Here is an 18,683-nt window from a genome sequence, read left to right as displayed (position 1 = left end):
ACAGTTTGACAAGGCATGTACTCACAGTCCAGAAGTGTGATAAGAATTTCTGAAGGAGAAAAAAAAGGAGTCCAATGAGAGATAGGAGCTGGCAACACAGAAGAGAAGCTTTAAAAAAACCCCAACAACACAAAAGGTTCTCCACCCTATAAAAAAGGAGGCTTTCATTATGCAGAAATCAGTTTTGCTAGTTTGTTATGTTTTTCTAACGTGGTGGTTTGGGGCAGCATGTTGTTAAAGGTCATCAGTTTCCCACTGTCACTTAGGGCACTGTCTCATGCTGGCATTCAAAACAAGATGCCGACCGTTTCTGTGTGTGCATCACTTCCTCCAGTGGCTTTCTTCCTGCTTCAACAGCTTGCCTGCCACCCCCACCCGCCCCCTGAAGAAGCTTCCCTAATTCAGTATAAAAGGCACATGTCAATATTCATGCAGGCCTTCTCAGCATAGGCAATGCAATGAGATCAGTGGATTTTCTTTCTTTAGTATTGCCTGGAGCCTAAAAATGAAGCTGATTGCATCAGTAATATTCAAGAGTTCTTGAAAGGCTGCGCACTTCTGAAAGTGGAGGTAAGTCAACTTAGATCCTTTCTTTTATTGCAACATGCCAGTTTGATCAGCCTTCTCAAAGGAAACCAGATATCAGAGGAAAAAAGTTGGTATCAATTCCTCATCTTTTGTATTAATAACATAAATCAGAGCATGGATGATTTGATATTCAGTCTGGGGAATTTGGAAACTGTACTGACTGTGAGCTTAACAGATCCTTATCTTTTGAGACAAAGCATGCAGCAATAACAGGAGGTCTGTCTAAACAGACTTCAACCTGGACCTGTTTGTAATTTTTTAAAATTATTATTAGAAGGAATTGCAGGATTTAGCCTTGCTTTAATGGGAAAGTGAAGTATTCTTGATATTGCACTATTTTTTTATCCCCTGCAACTGTTGTGTAAGATTCTGCCAAACACATATTAAATTGTTCCTTACACAATAAAATAATCCTAATGAAGTCGAAAGATACCTTTTTTGTGGCTGTTCCTGATCCTATCTGTGTAGATTCTTATGCTTAACCCTAGCTCGTATTTACAAGATCAGAGTATAAATGAATCACTTCAGAGTTCAATTAATTTTGCCATCAAATTTTTTACTATCTAAAGATTTCTGTGTCACACTTAAATTCCTACAGTAAAAAAAAGAAACCTGTAACTAAGTCATCACTCTCTTGTTTGAAATATGCTCAAGATTGTGGGAAAAAATATTCTGAAGACTAAATCTGCCAGAAGCAGGGACAGCATCCTTGAGCATTATACAGAATATTTATGCACCACAGTGAGAAAAGTCCAACCCACAATATCTCTGTTCTTGCATTTTTTCCTTTGAAGGTCTAAACAAGAAAAGAGCCCTTCTCTTCAGAGCTTTTTAGCTAAGCATCATGCAAGTGTGCTCATTCCAGAACTGTCTCCCTGGTCTTTTGTTGTCCAGTGACGCATTTCTTGGAGCCTGCAGCAGCAGCACAGTTTTAAGAGCGTGTATATAGAGAGAGATTGATTTATAATCCCTGAAGGCCTCTCGCATTAGAAATCAGTTGTTGCCACTCTTCTGGTACTGGCCATGTGATTTCCATTTTTCTGAGAGTTTATTTTTCTATTTGCAAACTAATAATAAAATGGTTGTGGTGGAAAGTATTTTTAAAAGTAGGAATCTTAAACACCTAAAAGGTAGGACAGAGGAACAGTCCTCACTGTTGTGCAGTGCCATCTCATAGATTTGAAATCTAGCTCTGCAATATTGCAGACAAACTCCAGTTTTCAGGTACTCAAAAGAGGCAACATGGTTTGTCTATCTCTAGGTGTTCCTCTGATCCTCCATGTGCCTTTTCTTCATTGGCTTTAATAAATTCAAGGCTTCTGACTTCTTTTTTCTTCTGATTTATAACCCACTTCATCTTTGAGATATTCTGAGCCTTCAGTAACTTCCCTCATGCTCATGTGTGCCTCTCCCATTTGCTGTGAGAGGAGACCTCAACAGCTGGATAAAAACTCGAACCTCTCTAGCCCATGTTTAAATCTTGCAGTGAAATGAAAACAATTTCTTACTTTTTTTCCCAAAATATTGTCATATTAGAATGCCAAGTGAAGACATTAATTTTGCTTCTTCCTAAATCCTCTCTGTAGCTTCAGGCAGAAGAAAGCTCAAGATAGGACAGCTGAGATGGTGGGCAAGACAAGGCACAGGCAGGGTGCTTCCTTCCGACTCTTCTCCCGGATTGCCAGCTTTTCTGAGTCCTCTCAGGCAAAGCCTCTGCCATCTGTTCCTTCTAAAAGCTCTCTCTATTTGGAACAACTTGACAAGGAGACTGTAAGCAGCATTCCTACTGGTGATCCTCCCTCATGCCTGATCCCTAGTTTGCCTTGGAAAGGGCCATTGCCCTTTAGGAGAGGGCTTACTTCATCACATTTACTCTGGAAGCATGTCTGGAACATCAGAACAGACAGAGAACCTTCTGCTTCCAAGATCTACCAGCATTTGAATTGCAGTAATTGGGTATTGGGTAAAAGGAAGATGAGCACAGAATTGGGTTCTTTCTGCCTCAGCAATGTAGCCTGAGGAGAGGGTGACATCAGGGAAGGTCTGGCCTTAATACATTTGAATTCCGTGGCAGCCATCCTGCTGCTTACCCAAACCATGGATATGAAAATCAAACCCTGATGGTTTTCCAAATGCCACAGTGAACTCCTGCTATTTAGATATGAAGAAGTACCCTAGAGCTGGACCTAAGCCACTTCTGTCTTGAGAACTGATAAGGGCATGTTAAGGTCAAATATTCTGTTCCTGTTGCATATGTGAGCAAAAGAGGATATTCTGAGGAAAATGAGAGTTCACGACTTATTTTCTGGATGCTGACTTGTACAAAAGGGCCTCATCCTGGGGAATCTCAAACCTGACATTAGCAGGCCATCCTGGCATCCCATGGCTTCACTGTAGTCTGCCTTCCATTTGCTTTTGTCATGGATGTTTGTGCAGCTGCCATGGAATATACCACTTCACTGGGCATTGGCAGCATGCAGGAAAGGTGGTCAGTGTGGAAGGCAGGCTTTCCAGCAGCTTTTGGTGGAAACCCAAGTCCCACCTTTCACTGAACAGACACTGCTTGCCAATCTTTCACAGTAGGAGGGAATGCATAGAGGTTACTCTTTCAGAGCTACACATAAGCACTTCCCTCCTACCCTTTGTCATCCTGGGAACTCAAGAATTGGAAGAAAGACATAGCAAGGCAAACAGCAACTTCTCTTGTTTTATGGGAGCAGTGAAACATTTAGACATAGGGGTAGAAGGACACTCTGTGACCTTCCTGCTATGAACTGGCTCCATTAAGTTGAAGCCATTCTACAGGCTAGAGGTGTGAGCTGGAAGAATCCAGCTCATGTCAGAGTATAAATGACAAAACTGTTTCTTAGCTCCAGCCCAGGACTGAAGCCTGAAATCTTGCTGTTTCATGTATGTTAGTCCTAAAAGAGATGGCAAGCAGGGGAATCACCCCATTCTTCTAACAAGGCAAGTGTTGAATTGAAACAATGAAACTGTGTCCATAACTTTCCAACAGCTTTTCAGTGCTAGAATTTGATCCACATTATAAGAACATCTGTCAACCCAGCTCTGCTGAGGCAAAGGACTAGGCAAAAGATGTGGGCACTTCATTGGAGCTTAGAGGATTCTTTTGTGGTTTGGACTGAGGGACAGTGCAGAAATCCTGAATGTGCTTCATTTACACTGTGGCTTCCACATCTGAGCTGTGTGTCTGATCCAAGACCTGGTCCAGTGAGTGGGCATTACTAAGGCAATGCCAGCTGGATGCAGGTGGGTTGAAGTGGAAAGTGACAACAGAGGGTTCTGTCCCTATGGCCAGGTGTAGTCTAGTGTAGAAGAGACATGGAAGAGATCATGACAAAAGAGAAAGATCATAGAAAGCTCCTGCCCTAGCTTGCTCTTGAAGACAGAAATGGGAACTTTGCTTGCGCACTTGACACCAGTGTGCATATAACAACCCCAGATCAATAGCTGGGCATCATTTGCTGCTGAAGAAGCACAAGACCTTCATTCAGCAGCAGCATTTTATTGTTAATACAACTACAAAACTTTTAGCAAGGTCTGAATTTTGTGATCCAAGAACTGTATGTGCAAGATAAATCAGTAGGATTAAACCTGGCTGTCCAGAACGATCACAGATTATGCAGAGGGTCATTACCATAATGGGCAGCACAGAGGTTCTTTGTGCTATTGGAGGTGCCTGCAACCTCCAACAAACTTCCTGGACAGAAGGTGTGGAAGAGCAGGTGAGAAATCATCGCCCTCTTAGCTCCCCATCCACACACTCCCAAAACCTGCTCTGCTTTGGCTTCACTCCAAAGTGACATTGCCTCTCCTAGGTGGATAACGTCAGCAGTGAGAGCTCCCCTCCAGAACCAACCAGCACAAGCACGGGAGAATGGGTCTGTCTGAATTTAGAGTGACCCAGTGTTCCAGAGACCCCTGGCTCCAGGTGTGTGGGATGTCCCTGCATGGAGTTGGGACCTACAGCTGGGCTTCACCCTGGGTATCAGTGCAGTGCTCCATTTCCTGTGCACACTGCAGCTTGCTGGTGTGCTGATGGATCTGGGGATTTTCCTGTTCCCTGCAGGAGAATGTTCCCCAAACAGATGGACACAGGCAGCAGAGGACAAGTCTCACTGCCTCCACTCTCATCTATGGGCCCTTCTGCAGTGTTTCTCTTCACAGCAGTGCAAACCTGCCGCAATTACTGTTCCAACAGCGTGGGTATTCCTTCCGTGTCCCATCTTTTCCTGTCCTTTAAAATTTTCCTTTCCTTTCCTTTCCTTTCCTTTCCTTTCCTTTCCTTTCCTTTCCTTTCCTTTCCTTTCCTTTCCTTTCCTTTCCTTTCCTTTCCTTTCCTTTCCTTTCCTTTCCTTTCCTTTCCTTTCCTTTCCTTTCCTTTCCTTTCCTTTCCTCTCCTCTCCTCTCCTCTCCTCTCCTCTCCTCTCCTCTCCTCTCCTCTCCTCTCCTCTCCTCTCCTCTCCTCTCCTCTCCTCTCCTCTCCTCTCCTCTCCTCTCCTCTCCTCTCCTCTCCTCTCCTCTCCTCTCCTCTCCTCTCCTCTCCTCTCCTCTAATCCTCTTTTCCTCCCGCCTTTTCCCTTCCCCTCCCTGATTTACTTTTGCCCTGTCCCCTCTCCCCTCCCCTCCCCTCCCCTCCCCTCCTCTTCCCTCCCCTCCCGGCTTTTTTCTTCTCCCCTTTCCCATCTCTTTGCTTTTTTGCCGTCCGCTCCCTGCCCTTCCGGGGGTCTCCCGGTGCCTCCGGCCCGCGGCCGGCGGAGGGAGCTGCGGCCGCACGGTCCCGCAGCGAGCGGCGGGGCGGAGCGGGGCGGCGGCGCCGCCTGCCACTTCCCCTTCCCTTCCCTTCTTTTCCCTTCCCTTCGCCGCGCTGCGATCCGGCTCCGGGTCAGAGCCGCAGCGGCCGCTCCGCAGCACCGCCCGCGCTGCCGCCATGCCCCGGGGCTGCGCGCCCGCCCGCCCGCCGTGAGTACCGACTGCCTCCGTCCCCCGGGGTCCCCACGGCTGTCCCAGCCGCTCTGCACGGCTGTCTCCGGGCAGTTCCCACGCGTGTCCCCGCTCGAGGGGCTGACGGCACCCGAGCGGAGCACCCGGAGCCGGCGCGGTGCTTGTGCTCCGGGCGCTCCGCCGCCCGCCCGGCTCTGTCTCGCCGATGCCGGCGGAGCTCCGGCCGCGCCGCCGCTCCCGCTGGAGGCAGAGGCAGGTCCAGTGGGAGCAGCCGGCTCAGCGAGCGCCCGAAGCGCCGCATCGCTGGGGCACGGGCGGCTCCAGCCCCGTCCTCGGGTTTGGAGGGGTCGCGGCCGCGCCGGGCTTCGGGCTTGGCACGCAGTTGAGGGTTTATGCCGGGGATTGTCCAAATGCGGGCAGCTCGGACTCGAAACACAACCCGGCTTTCCTTAACTTTTCTGCGCTTCCCGTCGCGGGACTGGGATTTTGGGTGCTGATAACTTGCTAGCTGCACCCGGGTTTGAGTCTCCTGTTCTCGTCCTTCTCGAATAATCGGGTGCTCTTCTGGCCGCGAAGCACCGGCTCCTGCTCATCCCCTCGCTGCCTGCGCGGAGCCTGGCGGTGCGGCAGTGCAGAGCTTCTCTTGCCCGGTGTGATGCTTGACCGAACAGCCGAAGTGTTTCACCGAGACGAGCTGCAGTCTCTGATTCTGGAAGTCAGAGTAGCGTTTTGATGGAGATCCTCAGATGACAGTGTAGATTCAAATGCGGTTTTAGTTACATCCGTCTGATCTTCCATGCGTTAGAAGTGAAAAAGCCTTTTCTGCCTCTATTTGTCTTCTAGCTGCAGCTTGTCTTTTAGTTATGAACGGAATTTTTGATGGATTGTGCTGGAAAAAGTAATATTTTGCCCATAAATGAGGACTTTTCTGTATGAGGAATTTATTCTGAATCAAGCTGCAGAGTATATTTACATTACAGTAGCTGACCCAGTAGAGTTTTCCACATAGCCACTGTTCCACAGTAGCTGTTACAGACAATTTTCCCATGAAGACGTTCTAAATGTTATTACTTGCTTTTGTGCTAGAATTTTTTTTGCATATTTTTCTTACCACCATTTTCATCTGGACTTTGTCAGCCTGATGACTCTGAGTTTATAGCATTATTCTCTGTACTGAAGAATTTGGGATATATTTTACTACTTTGTTCCTTAGGAAAAAAAAAGGCATTAACTCAAGGCAGAACTTTATTTTTCTGCAATTAATGAAGTGGAAGAAAAAGGGTATTGCTGAGAAAACACACCAGAGAGATGCATGCAAACAACCCAGCCTGACTGTTTACTTCCCTCTTGTGCAGCTGTAAGGTCCCATGCTCCAGCAGGGGCTCCAGCACGTCCGGGCTCTCTGGTACCGTCTCTCTTTCCACAGAGATGGGAGCGCCGCTGCTTAGGGCTGAAGGCTGTGCTTGGATAGCACTGCCTGTAACTGCAGGACAGGAAAACGGGTTCCATGCACCAGCTGGGAGAGGGGCTGGGACTTGCATGGTCCAAAGGAGCAAACCCAAGTGAATGCAGGTGATAGATCAGCTCAGAAACAGCCCAAGGTAGGTGGGTATGTCCCTGGAATGTGCAGAGCAGTAGATGTGATCAGAGCTGTGAAGCTACAGGTTTTAATATTTGTAATGACAGTAAACTGTCCCCATGCTAAACATGGACTAAATTTCTTTGGGGTAAAGCATGTCTCTCAGTATTGAGTAGTTGAGTCAATCTGAAAACCTGTTCTCAACAAAGAGCAGCCATTGTACTCTCTGTATTGGACTTTGGTGCTGCTCTGGTGTGTTGGTTAAGAGGAGGAGATGCCACAAGCATCCTGGGCTGTGAGAGAGGCCAGTCCCCTTCCTGTTTGAAATATGCCAAGCATATTCAAGGAGCTCTGTGAGGAAAGCAAGAAAGGGCTGTTTTAAAGGGCAGTACTAGCCTAAAGGTAATTAAGACTTCTTTCCTTATTTAGCAGGATACACTCTTTAGTGTGCTGGAAGTGTTTGTAATTAGATGGTATCTGCTAGGAGAGCTTTAAAATCATCTTTGCTGTTTATTGGATTTGTGTATCTGTGGTCTCCATCTGCAAGACAACATGTATTTGGGGATTAGCAGATGGTGCCATGGTGGTACCGACAAGAGGGACTTCTTGTACCTCGTCTTTGCTTCATTAATGGTGGGATTTGTACAGTCTGTATGAAGTTGAGAGCATTTTTCAGGTGTTAGAGGGAGTTGAAGTGTTTTAGAAACTCAAACTGCCCCTCATTGTACTGGTGGTGATTTCTGAAGTGTACAAGTTTCAGGTTGTCAGTCTTGGAAAATAAGCCCTTGCTAACCATGTATTTCTGTTTTGCCATTGAGGATCAGCAACACCAAAATCTTTAGGGTGAAGTTTTTGTATATAAGATAACTGGATTTGTCTTCCTGTAAAAGAAGTAAATATATAGTAAATATACTATATATTGCAATAGCAGAAAATTCCATGTGTGTTAATTCTGCCGTGGAAAATATATGTGTGTTTATACATAGATCTGTATGTACAGCCTCAATCTCTTCAGTTTTCAGTAACAAAAATAGCAACAAACTCTTTCCTTCCCTCAAGGCCAGCAGTAACCTTCTCGGTGATTTTCAGAGGAGTCTCTGCTCTGCAGACAGTACTGATTCCATCCCTATTCCCATCATTACACTCCAAATGCTTCTGGGTTCCCTTGCCCTTCCCACGCTGCCTGCCAGCAGTGCCCTAGGAATTCTCTGGCTGTAAAGGAAATGAGACTTGTCAGCCCTGAATGAGCACTCGTTCCCTGTGGAGACATAGGGGCTGCCTAATCCTCACTGCCACCCTCCAGCACCATGGCCAGTGGGAGATGGTTTGGGCTCGACTGACTTAGTTCATCTTTCACAGGTGTTTGATCCACATGATTTGTACACAGGAGATCAGTTCTCCAAGGTCCTGAGCACATTAACAGCTGTAAATAAAGCTACTGAAGGTAAGAAAAAAGGGATTCTTCTGTTGTCCTTTCAAACTATTTCTTGTGTGTATGCAGGGACAGTTTTTAATTTTTGTTAATTTCTACTTTATGGTGATTTCTTGAGGTTTGTCAAATTGTGCTGCCAGCACTGATGGCTGATGGTGGATGGTGGGATTGACATTTCAGGCTTCTGCCAACTCTGGGTTAAAATGTGATGTTTCAGAGTTGCTGTGTGAACTCTGCAGAGCTCAATTATCACTTTTACACTGAGGGACCTCTGCTCAGTTTTGAGCATTAAGGGACATCAAAGTAGGTCAGCATAAGAAATCCTCAAGATAAAGGAAAATGTGCCTTCCTAAATGCAAATATCAGATTTTAAAGAGTGTGTTCTAAAGCTGAAGAGAAAATCAGCTCCACTTGCATAATGCCTTTCCTGAATGTCAAAACAAATGTTGTTGCTAGTTGCTCAGTCAATTGTATTGATGTTTTTCTCTCTCCCCTCCTGGTTCAATGGAGTAGGCTCCTGGATCTGGGAATCAAGCTGGTGGCTTGTCCTGTGTCCCTGGGAGCAGGAGCAGGCCGCTGAAGCAAAACAAATCAGCTTATCCTGATTCCATCCCAGATATGTAGCTGTTTTCTACAGATTGCTTTAAAATGATAGCGTAGTCTGTGAAAGGAGAAGTTCAACAGGGGGGATGATAGCGCAGTGGTGCTCTGGAGAGGGGTGAGGGGACCAGGGTCCCTTTTCTGAGGTGATGAGAAGCATCAGGGTCTGCCTGGTGTTGGGAAGAGTTCACAGCCTCTTGTCATACAAGTGTATTAGGACAGACTCCTGCACACCCACCAAAATCCAGCACCAGGGGAAGAGTTCCATTTCCTTGTTGCAGGTTACATTTGAGATGTTTTAAAAGAGGAAATGTCAAAATGAAAACCTCCCACCCCCTATGATTTGTACACACACGTGTGTGTGTCTGTGTATAATGCTGCCCTGAAGAAATTCAGGTTCTGAGGCTGCTGTTCTGCAGGACTCAGCTCTGCTGATGGCTCACTCTGTAGAAGCTTGGGGAATTCAGCCTCAGCCTCCCAGCCTCTCCCAGACTCTCACCACTCAATTACCAACAGCACCCACTGACCCTGTGCAGAAGCTCTTGCAGTTCAGTGCGATGGGGGATATAAAATTTAGGTTAACTCGGGCAGGAGCAACCTCTGCAAATGCTGTTGTTATGATTGATATTTGCTTCATTATTCTAAAAGCAAAAGGAGAGAAAAACTCTCCTATCTCTGCCATTGCCTGTTGCTGGACTGGAGGGGTGTGATGTGGTGTGTGCTGACAAGGTGGCAGGTCTGCAATGCCATTTGCACATCTGTCCCCTTATTTACAGCCCCAACTCCATTCTTCCAGCCACTCACGTGCCAGCTCAGCCCAGGACAGGGCTTTGCTGGGGAATAGTTCCTGTCATATGTTACTGATGGGGCTATAGAAAAGCTAGGATCCTCTTGGTTTCATGGCAAACATCTGTTTGAACATATGCTTTCTGTGTTTAAACGTTAAAAAGCGCAATGCCTGCAATAAAATTAGCTGCTCATGCAGAGAGCACCCTTGGGAAAAGTACAGGGTAAAATAAATACACGTCTCAAACATTTACTTTTTGGTGGCTTGGCCAAATTCCTGAGGAGCACGAGCCTGTGTCCTACAAACTGCCACTGCAGATGGTCCAGTTTGTCTGATTTGCCAGAGGCCATGGGCTGAAGGGAACATCAGGATAAGCCTGGTACCAGCTACTGCAGCTGCAGCTGTTGCCAAGGCTCTGACATGCCTGCACATCCCACACCCGCAGCACTGCTGCATCCCAACACCCTGCTTGGAGGCAGAGGGAAGTAGGTGTCAGCTAAGGAAATGCTGTGGGAATGTATTTCTGAGCATCCATTTGAAGTCCAAATCCTTGTGTATTCATGGATCTTTTTATGCAAATAACTGGAGGCATCATTTGTAGTGGATAAACTTGTAGTTCAGCAGCTGTCCATCAAAACACAGCAATACAGAGCTTGATGCTTTTGTCTGCAAGAAAGGGCAGGGGAGGAAAACCAGCTGTGCTAGATCAGACAAGGCTCATCTGCCAAAAATAGTGTAGGAATGTGAGCAGAAAACCCAGCTATTTTAACCATAGTTTAAGCAACATATGGCAGCAGTGTTCCATGCTGGACCAGGCATAAAATAGGACACTGTCATGATGCAATATAAATGATACACTTCCCTGCCAAACTGTCTAAGGCAGTTTTACATTTGTTTCTAGGTTGCTGCAGATATTTATAAATAAGCTTTGGAAGATTGGGAGGGGCAGGGAGAATGATAAAATCAACAGTAATGGGGTAATTTCCATGGGACTGTGGCTGATGACTTGAATAAGCGAAGTCTGGACGCAGGATTTATGCCCTCCCTTTCAGAAGGAATCAGGGGAAGAATATCTCACACTGGCAGCCAGCCACACCCCTGGCCTGTGAGTCACCAAGAGCAGCCAAAACTGCTCCTGCTCAAATATCAGGATGCTTCAGAGGGAGAAACTCACTCTGTTGGCAAAGTGGGGTTTACATGGGGAGGGGTTTTGCTGTTGCTACAGCCCAGGAAGCTGGAAATTGACCCTGCGGTTGTCAGGCAACTGTGTAACGAGCAGGGCAAGAGAGAAAACTGACTCACTGACAGCACACAAGGTTTACCATGGATCTTGTCCTTGACTGGAGCATGGACTGGCTAGACTGATGTGTGAATATGGCATGGCTGGGCTTTCTAAGGCAGCAGCACTTGGAAGTCATAGTCACAGACCTGCTCCCCACTGTGCGAGGGGTAGGAGAGAGACACAGTCCCTTCCCCAAGACCTCACAGTTTGTGTTGTTTCAGGTCCAATCTAAGGATGAGGTGTTTTCCTATTGAAATAAAAACCCAGCTGAGTTCCTGTAACTCCTACCAAACTTCCCCTTCAGAATGAGTTTTCCATGCTTTCCATTCAGACTGGAAGAGAATGGAGGAAAAGCAGCCTTGGAGTTTGTCTTTTCCAATTTCTGCGCACATTTCATGGCTTTATCACCCTCTCCTCTTGCAGTGTTTTCAAGGCAGAACTCCAAACGTGGTCCAGGGACCTGCAAACCCAGCACAGGGAATCCTCCAGACTGCTCTGTTCTGCTTTTGAGGTCCATGGACATGCGAGGTCTCCACTGCAGGTGGAAAACTGCAGCTCTGAAATGCAGAAATGCCCTAAAATCTGAAGAGAAGATGCAAGACCAATCTTAAAAGTCCTTCACAGTTTACTGAAATGATAAGGTCTGCTGTTGTGTCTTTTGAGCACCATGGGACATAGAAAAGAGGTGATCTGAATGGTGTCCCACAGGGTGATGTGGGGTACAGTAGCAGTGAAGCACTGGGAATTACCGGGTGGCTTGAATCCCATGTTTTTACACCTCTGCAGCATCCAACAGGATTCTGGGGCTGAGTGCTGCCAGATCCTGCAGGAGCTGCTCTTAGCAACAATGCTACTGACTCAGTCCCTGCACAGTTAGGACCAGGAAACTTTTTACCCTCTGGCAATTTTCTCGCTATTTATATAGAAACAAATCACTAATTGTGAAAACAGATGTGTCAGAGCAGAAGCATTGCATCCAGCATCAGGTGGGGACAGAAACAAGCCTAGAGACTGGTTTGCAAAGCAAGGAGCTCTGAGCTCTGGAGGCAGCTCCAGGAGCTGCTGGGATGATCTGAGCCTTTCCATGGGCAGTTCATCTGGGGATGACACTCTTGTCCTTTCTCGGCATGGCTTGAATCCCTCTCTCACATGACTAATGGCAACAGTCCATGAACAGCAATCAAAATAGTGCCTAGCCTCTTTCAGCTGGATAATGAACCCAGAAGGACTCCTCTAAATAGAGGAGTGATTGTGTTCAGCATTCCTCCCCACTCAGTGGGATAGCCCACACTGCAGCTGCAGAGCTAAGAGCACTCACTGGAGAGCTAAACTTTGACACACCTTCAACAGTGCTTACTTGAATCCCAGAAACATTTCCAGTGGGAAATCACAGTACTGAGTACTATTCTACTTTTCTACGGTTTTAAGGGGTATTTAAAAGAAATACTGCAATTGGATGTATGGCTGCAAAGCTGGAGTGCCTTGGGATGCAATTCAACTTCTTCCATGAGGGAAGGGTTATACCAGCCCAGAAAACCACCCTCACTGCTGACTGGGAGTACCCACGCTGCAGATGCCATGCACTTGCTGTCTTGCTGTGATAGATGCTCTTTGAACAGCTGTGCCCTGTTCCTGTTTTCTTTACAGGCTTTACTCCTTGCTTTGCTGTGATGTGGAGGGATGCTGGACAGCTGGATAAAACTCTGACGTTGTTTTGTTTCCCCAGATCAGCTGTCAAAAGGGCCATGTTCACATCTGTCCTCTCTTAACTGCGTGGCTGGAGACCCCCCGAGTGAGTCGAGCGGCACAGCTTTCCAGGCAGCACGGCTGTTCCAGAGGCAGTCCAAGCCTGTGGTACCCTTTATTTAACGTGTAATCGTGGGTTTGATGGCCTTGGGGGTAGAGGAGTGTGATTGGTATCTCTGGGTCAAGACCCCTGATCTCCACCATGGGTTTGCTGTCTCAGTTGGAGAGAGTCCTGCAGCTTCTCCAAACTGCCGTGGTTCTCTGTGTGACATGAGAAGAGTGATTCTTATCGGCCACCCGTTGCACTGGGAGACCAAATTAATGCTTGGGAGGGACCTTGTGGTCCTCTGAAGGGAGTGTTTACGCAACAGCAAGATATTATTGGTTGTTATACAGAGCAATACAGAAAAAACAGCTGTCACAACAGAGAAGAACAATGGCTTGTCCCCGTGGTTTCTGCTTTTTTTTACTATTTACTGATGTTTTTCCTCATTTCTTTCCTTAGGAGATGACCGAGAATGGCAGTCATCAGCTGGTGGTAAAGGCCAGGTTCAATTTTAAGCAGACCAATGAAGATGAACTCTCTGTTAACAAAGGAGACATTATTTATGTCACCCGAGTTGAAGAAGGGGGCTGGTGGGAAGGCACCTTGAATGGAAAAACAGGCTGGTTCCCAAGCAACTACGTCAGAGAAATCAAATCTGCCGGTAAGCAAATTGCTTTCAAGGGCTGATTGAATGACAGTGGCATAATGCAGTGAGGACCCTCGTGCCTTTGGGAAATTGCTGCTATTAATTAAGGACCGGTTGTGTACTTCAGGCAGCTGGGCTAATGGAAGGATGAACGGACGGGTAAAGTGCAGTGTTTCGGATGAATTTCTTGAGAGCTGCTTCACCCTCTTCCCAGCACATTGTGCCTTTCTCTTGCTCCCCCCAAGCCCCAGCAGCACGGAAGCAGGGATATTGTCAGAGGATGAGGGCAGAGGTGGATGTGGGTCCCCTTTGTCCTGGGGAGCCATCAGGTCATTCCAGTGTCTGAGCACAGAACTAGCTTTTTGTTAGAGACCTTGGTCAGGTAATGTATTTGTGTTTGATCCTGGCTTTTCAGGCATCAGTGGAATGGATGCTCATCATCACAGTGTGGAATCCGACAAAAACTGCATGGCCACAGGGCATGGTCCCTGTTTTGGTCCATAGTCATGGTTGATTTTACAGACTACGTTTTAACCCAGATGTTTCTGCTGCAATATTGTGAAAGGAAGAGAGAGGGAATGATCTGTCTATGACATCTGCCTTTATTGAGCTTTGTCTTGAGTGCCCTTAACATTTTCTACGATGTGTTTTTACGCAGATGTAGGGTGGTGATGATGTGAAGCCCCTGGCCAACTGCCCTGTGGCATTACACATCCATTCAAGCAGCTCACCCCCGCCCAGGCCTTTGTGTGAAATTAAACTGTTTTTTTGCAAAATGCAACTTAACTCCTTAGTGTGCCTTGAGGATTTACCATAACCAGAGACCAGGTGTGTGCTTGGCGCTGGTTCTATGGCTCAGGACCTGCTCCGGCCTCAAACACTGAGATGCCAGCAGGGGTCTGTGAAGTGGCTGCACAATGTGCAGCCTCTGTTACACGTCCTTGCTTCTACTCTTGCAAAAATAAAGAAAAGGAGGGAAGAAAAAATTTCATGATTTAGTGCTCAGAATTAGGTCAGTTTTTATTTAATTCTAAATGAAAAAAAAATTGTTAGGATATCTCATCTCCCACTGTTTCCCTCTGGGAAATGATGTCTGAGCTGGAGTAGGAATTTGCAGCAGGGATTGAAGGCTTGCCTAGCACAACTTAGGAATCACTAATTACCTCAGTGAGGGGGGAGGAGAGCTGTTTTAAACAAAGGAGAGCAAACTTGAGTCCTATAGGAAAAATCAGAAGGGAGCTGCATGACATGACAGGGATATATCAAATGCAGAATGAGAACTGATTTCCAGAAGGATTTTGCATCACAAGTGACTGTGGAGATCAGGTCAGCATGTTGATTGGGGTTGGCTTAAAGTGCCTTGTGAATCACCTGGAAAAAAACCATAATATCTGTCATTCCTGACAGACACCCAGTTTTAAAACCAAATTTAGTGGGACAGGTGAAGCAGAACTGTAGTTCCAAACATTGGCAGATACCAGACTGCTGCCAGGGATTTTGGAGCAAACCTGGACATCGATTGGCAGAGGCTGCACGAAGCTTCTGGTGTGACTTGCTTGGCCACTGTCAGTGTCGTGCATGCCACTGGTTTTCTCCTAGTTTTTTTGTGAAATGAGGGAAACAAACCCTGCAATTGAAGTTTTGTGGTCACAGGGGTAAAGTTACATTTGCTGGACATTGTGTGGCAGTCTCTTTTCCTGATGGAATAATGAGAGCTGTGCAATTTATTCTTTTTTTTTTTTTTTGTACAGATAAACCACTCTCACCCAAAGCATTAAAAGGGCTAGAAAACACTCAGCTGACAAAGAATTATTACCCTGCGGTAAGTTTTAAAGTGCTGATCACACATTTGAATAAGTACCATGTTATTAAACTTCTGAAGTGGCTCCTTCCCTTAAAAATTATTGAAGCAATTTGTAACAGTTGAGGATGTGACTCTGTGTTTAAATGCAGCTGTTGCCATTCCCTTGATTCAAGGCCATTGTGACAATAAACCACGAGTGGAAGTGGCTGAAAGATGTCAAAAGTAGAGACTTGAAGTAGACAACTGAGATAATTAGGGAGAGGTGTCAGCTGTCAGATCAATGCAGGGGGATAAGGCCCAGTATTTCCTGTTGATAAAGATGGGGAGACCATGTCATGGTATAAGCAAGCCAAAACAGGGCTCTGGCCCCTTTCTTGGGTTTGGCTGGAGATGTTACACCCCAAGGTGCCTGTCCCGTGCCACTGCCAGCAGCTGCAGCCCTCAGAGAACAGGCAGCTGCCACAGTTCATGGCCTGGCTTTGTAAATGGGCTTGGCTTTGGAGCAGGTTCACAGCCTGCCAGCCATGACTTGCTGCTGCAGAAGGGGTGGGGAACATCTCCTGCTTTACATATTGCTGCCAAAGTGAGGAAGTCTGGCAAAGCAGGGGCAGTTACCTTCCCCACTGTGTCCAGGCTGTGGTGTAAGAGAGTGAAGATGCCTCACATGAGCATCCCTGGCTCTCAGTGCTGGAGCTAAATCCTGCTCATCAGTATGTCTAAATATATTTCAAGCAAAGCAAATCAGAAGCAGTATGTCCAGGGAGCTAGAAACCACCTCCACTGTCTCCAGAGCTTATCCACACTGAGAAACTGGAGTGCTGACTGGGAGTGTGCAGGTACTGGGCTTGCCTGCTGTGCAGCCAGAGACAAACCAGCTGCTGAGATGGATTAGCAGGACCAAACCCAGGTCATTACATCCCTGAAATGGCAAATGAGATGTCCTCTGGCTTGATCTGCCACAGAAGCCATCCTTGGTGCAGCCTTTAATACCTGCTTTCCAGGCCTCCCCGAGTTTGCAAAGTAAAATCTCAATATTTGGCTACCAGGACTTTCCTGAATGTTCTGGGTTCTGCATTAAGAAATGGACTTAAAATACACTTCCATTCCTTTCCAGACTTGGAAGCTGATGTCATGTTCTTTTGACTAATTTGCTAGTACAAAGATCTTCTCAGTGCTCTGTCTCTCACCCTAGGTGTTGCAAAATATTCTGGAAACAGAACGAGATTATGCAAAGGAACTACAGTCACTTCTGGGAACTTACTTAAGACCCCTCCAGTCTTATGATAAGTAAGATATAAGGGCATCTGAGGTGGAGAGAACCTTGGGGGAACCTTGGGGTGTCATGGATGGAGGACACGGATTTAGACATTGTCCACTCAAGCAAGATGGGAGAGTGCCATTCTAAGGCCTCTGTATTTCAGTCACTTCTCCCCTCCCAAAATCTTCATCTGGGAAGTTTTTTTGTGCTCTCAGCCTTGTGGGCCTAAATGAGAGTGATATGAGAGTGACTCTTAGGATGACAGAAACAGGCACATTAGTTTTGGAAACATCCAACCTCACTCAAGGAACAGAGAAGCCCCTAGCTGTAGGACCCTCCTCCCACAGGGAAACCTATGGCATGAATCCCTGAAGACAAAACTCTCTGTCTGTGCACACTCCTCCCTCCCCACCTCTGGCTGAAATCCCATCTGGCCGTGTCTATTAGACAGCTAAAGATCTGAGAAGATTAGTGGGATTAAATTATTAAAATCCAATTAAGATAGTCCTTGGCAGCAGACGTCCTCTCCAGGAGACTGTGGTCTGTAGCTCACAGATCGTGAATTTTGCGTTCTGTCTGACGCAGTATCTGGGGAAGGAGAAATGTTTGTGTCTTTTTGGAAGGGTTGCTGACAAATAAAAAGGGGCGCTCCTGAGAGCAGCTTCTCTTTGATGGTGACTGGTGATGTGGCTCTCGTAGGCTCAGTGCCGGGGACATTGCGGCATTGCTGGGAAACATGGAAGAAATCTCTGCTTTTCAGCAAACACTGAACCAAGCCTTGGAAGAAGTTGCAAAGTAAGTTTGTGTCATAGCGATGAGGTTGTTAAGCTTTTCAGCTGTAGCTAAAAATAATAGAAAGACATGTTCATTAATGTTTCTCTTGGCTCCTGTCTTAGACTTGTTAAATATAGAAAAAAATAACAGGATGGAGGAAAGGTGGCAGGCAGTGCAGGAGGGAAAGTAGAAGGAACTCTGACATTGCTGGTATTAAGGCATCTGCTGAATGAGTGTCACTAGACCTGACACAAAAGTGTGCCTAACCCAAAGGTGCAGGCACATGCAGGGTGGGAGATCTGGCAGGCATGAAGATGGGAATTGCCAGGGAGCAAAGAGCAAATTATTAGAGGTGATAATTTCCTGCAGGGAAGCTGACAGACATGTTTAGCCTGAGCTAAGCGCTGAAAAGAGATGGGGAAGAACTGAATATTGAGAATATATTCAGGCCATGGCTTCTCCTTCTTTCTCTGTCTTTTCATATTCATGGGCAACCCAGAGAGTGGGACCCCCCCGTGCACTGCCCCTAATTCCAGCACCTCCTAGCTGTAGCTCTGCTGGTGAGACATTTCAGGTTGAGTCACAGGTTGTCTGAGGCTGATAATGGGTTGTGATGCTCACTGTCTGTACCGCAGGAACCCAGACCCACCTGAGGATCCCCCTCTTCTTCCTCCCCAGGTAGTAGGTATGGATATTTTGCTCAGTGCTGCAGTTGCGAGGTGACATGGGAACGTCCCTGAGCAGAGGGTAGTTCCTGGGCAGGTCCCTGAGAGTGCTGTAGCTGCAGGGTGCAGATCCAGAGGCTTAGCGTGGCTGGTGTGTTGCTGTCTGTAGGCTCCCTGAGAACCAGCAGCGTGTGGGAGGCTGTTTCGTGAACCTGATGCCCCAGTTCCGCTCCCTGTACCTGACGTACTGTGCTAACCACCCTTCAGCAGTGAATGTCCTCACACAGCACAGGTGAGTGATGGAGAAGGAGATTCAGACTCCTTAAAAAAGTTAACTTTTGTTATTTATGTTTGGCCTGGAATGGCTATTGACCTATGTTTTGACAACTGGCCAAGGAGTTGCTGCTGGGGCTTTGGGCTTTTTCAGTGGGGCCTTTCAACTTCAACATGAAGACACTGCTCGTGTTCAGAGCTGATCTCACAGGTCCTTTTTGCACACACAGGACTTCCA

The 18,683-nt window shown here is 46.8% G+C and overlaps 1 protein-coding gene across 3 annotated transcripts in view; it reads left to right on the top strand.

Moving 5' to 3' along the window:
* ARHGEF6 (Rac/Cdc42 guanine nucleotide exchange factor 6) overlaps positions 1 to 18,683 on the top strand; it is a 37,693-nt gene that overhangs the window by 699 nt on the left and 18,311 nt on the right. For 2 of the 3 annotated variants that reach the window (XM_014884985.2, XM_088173043.1), the window contains exons 2-9: positions 487 to 570; positions 8,492 to 8,576; positions 12,960 to 13,087; positions 13,485 to 13,686; positions 15,423 to 15,493; positions 16,668 to 16,762; positions 17,433 to 17,528; positions 18,342 to 18,464. In XM_014884985.2, coding sequence (XP_014740471.2) covers positions 487 to 570; positions 8,492 to 8,576; positions 12,960 to 13,087; positions 13,485 to 13,686; positions 15,423 to 15,493; positions 16,668 to 16,762; positions 17,433 to 17,528; positions 18,342 to 18,464 — 884 coding nt within the window. Of the gene's footprint in view, positions 1 to 486; positions 571 to 8,491; positions 8,577 to 12,959; positions 13,088 to 13,484; positions 13,687 to 15,422; positions 15,494 to 16,667; positions 16,763 to 17,432; positions 17,529 to 18,341; positions 18,465 to 18,683 lie in introns of those variants that run through there. The other variant, XM_088173044.1, reaches the window with a different exon arrangement.

This window comes from Sturnus vulgaris, chromosome 14, assembly GCF_052056855.1.
Source record: "Sturnus vulgaris isolate bStuVul1 chromosome 14, bStuVul1.hap1, whole genome shotgun sequence".
Taxonomy (NCBI): Eukaryota; Metazoa; Chordata; class Aves; order Passeriformes; family Sturnidae; genus Sturnus; species Sturnus vulgaris.
Note: the sequence above shows the minus strand (reverse complement) of the source record. Positions and strands in the feature narration are given on the sequence as shown.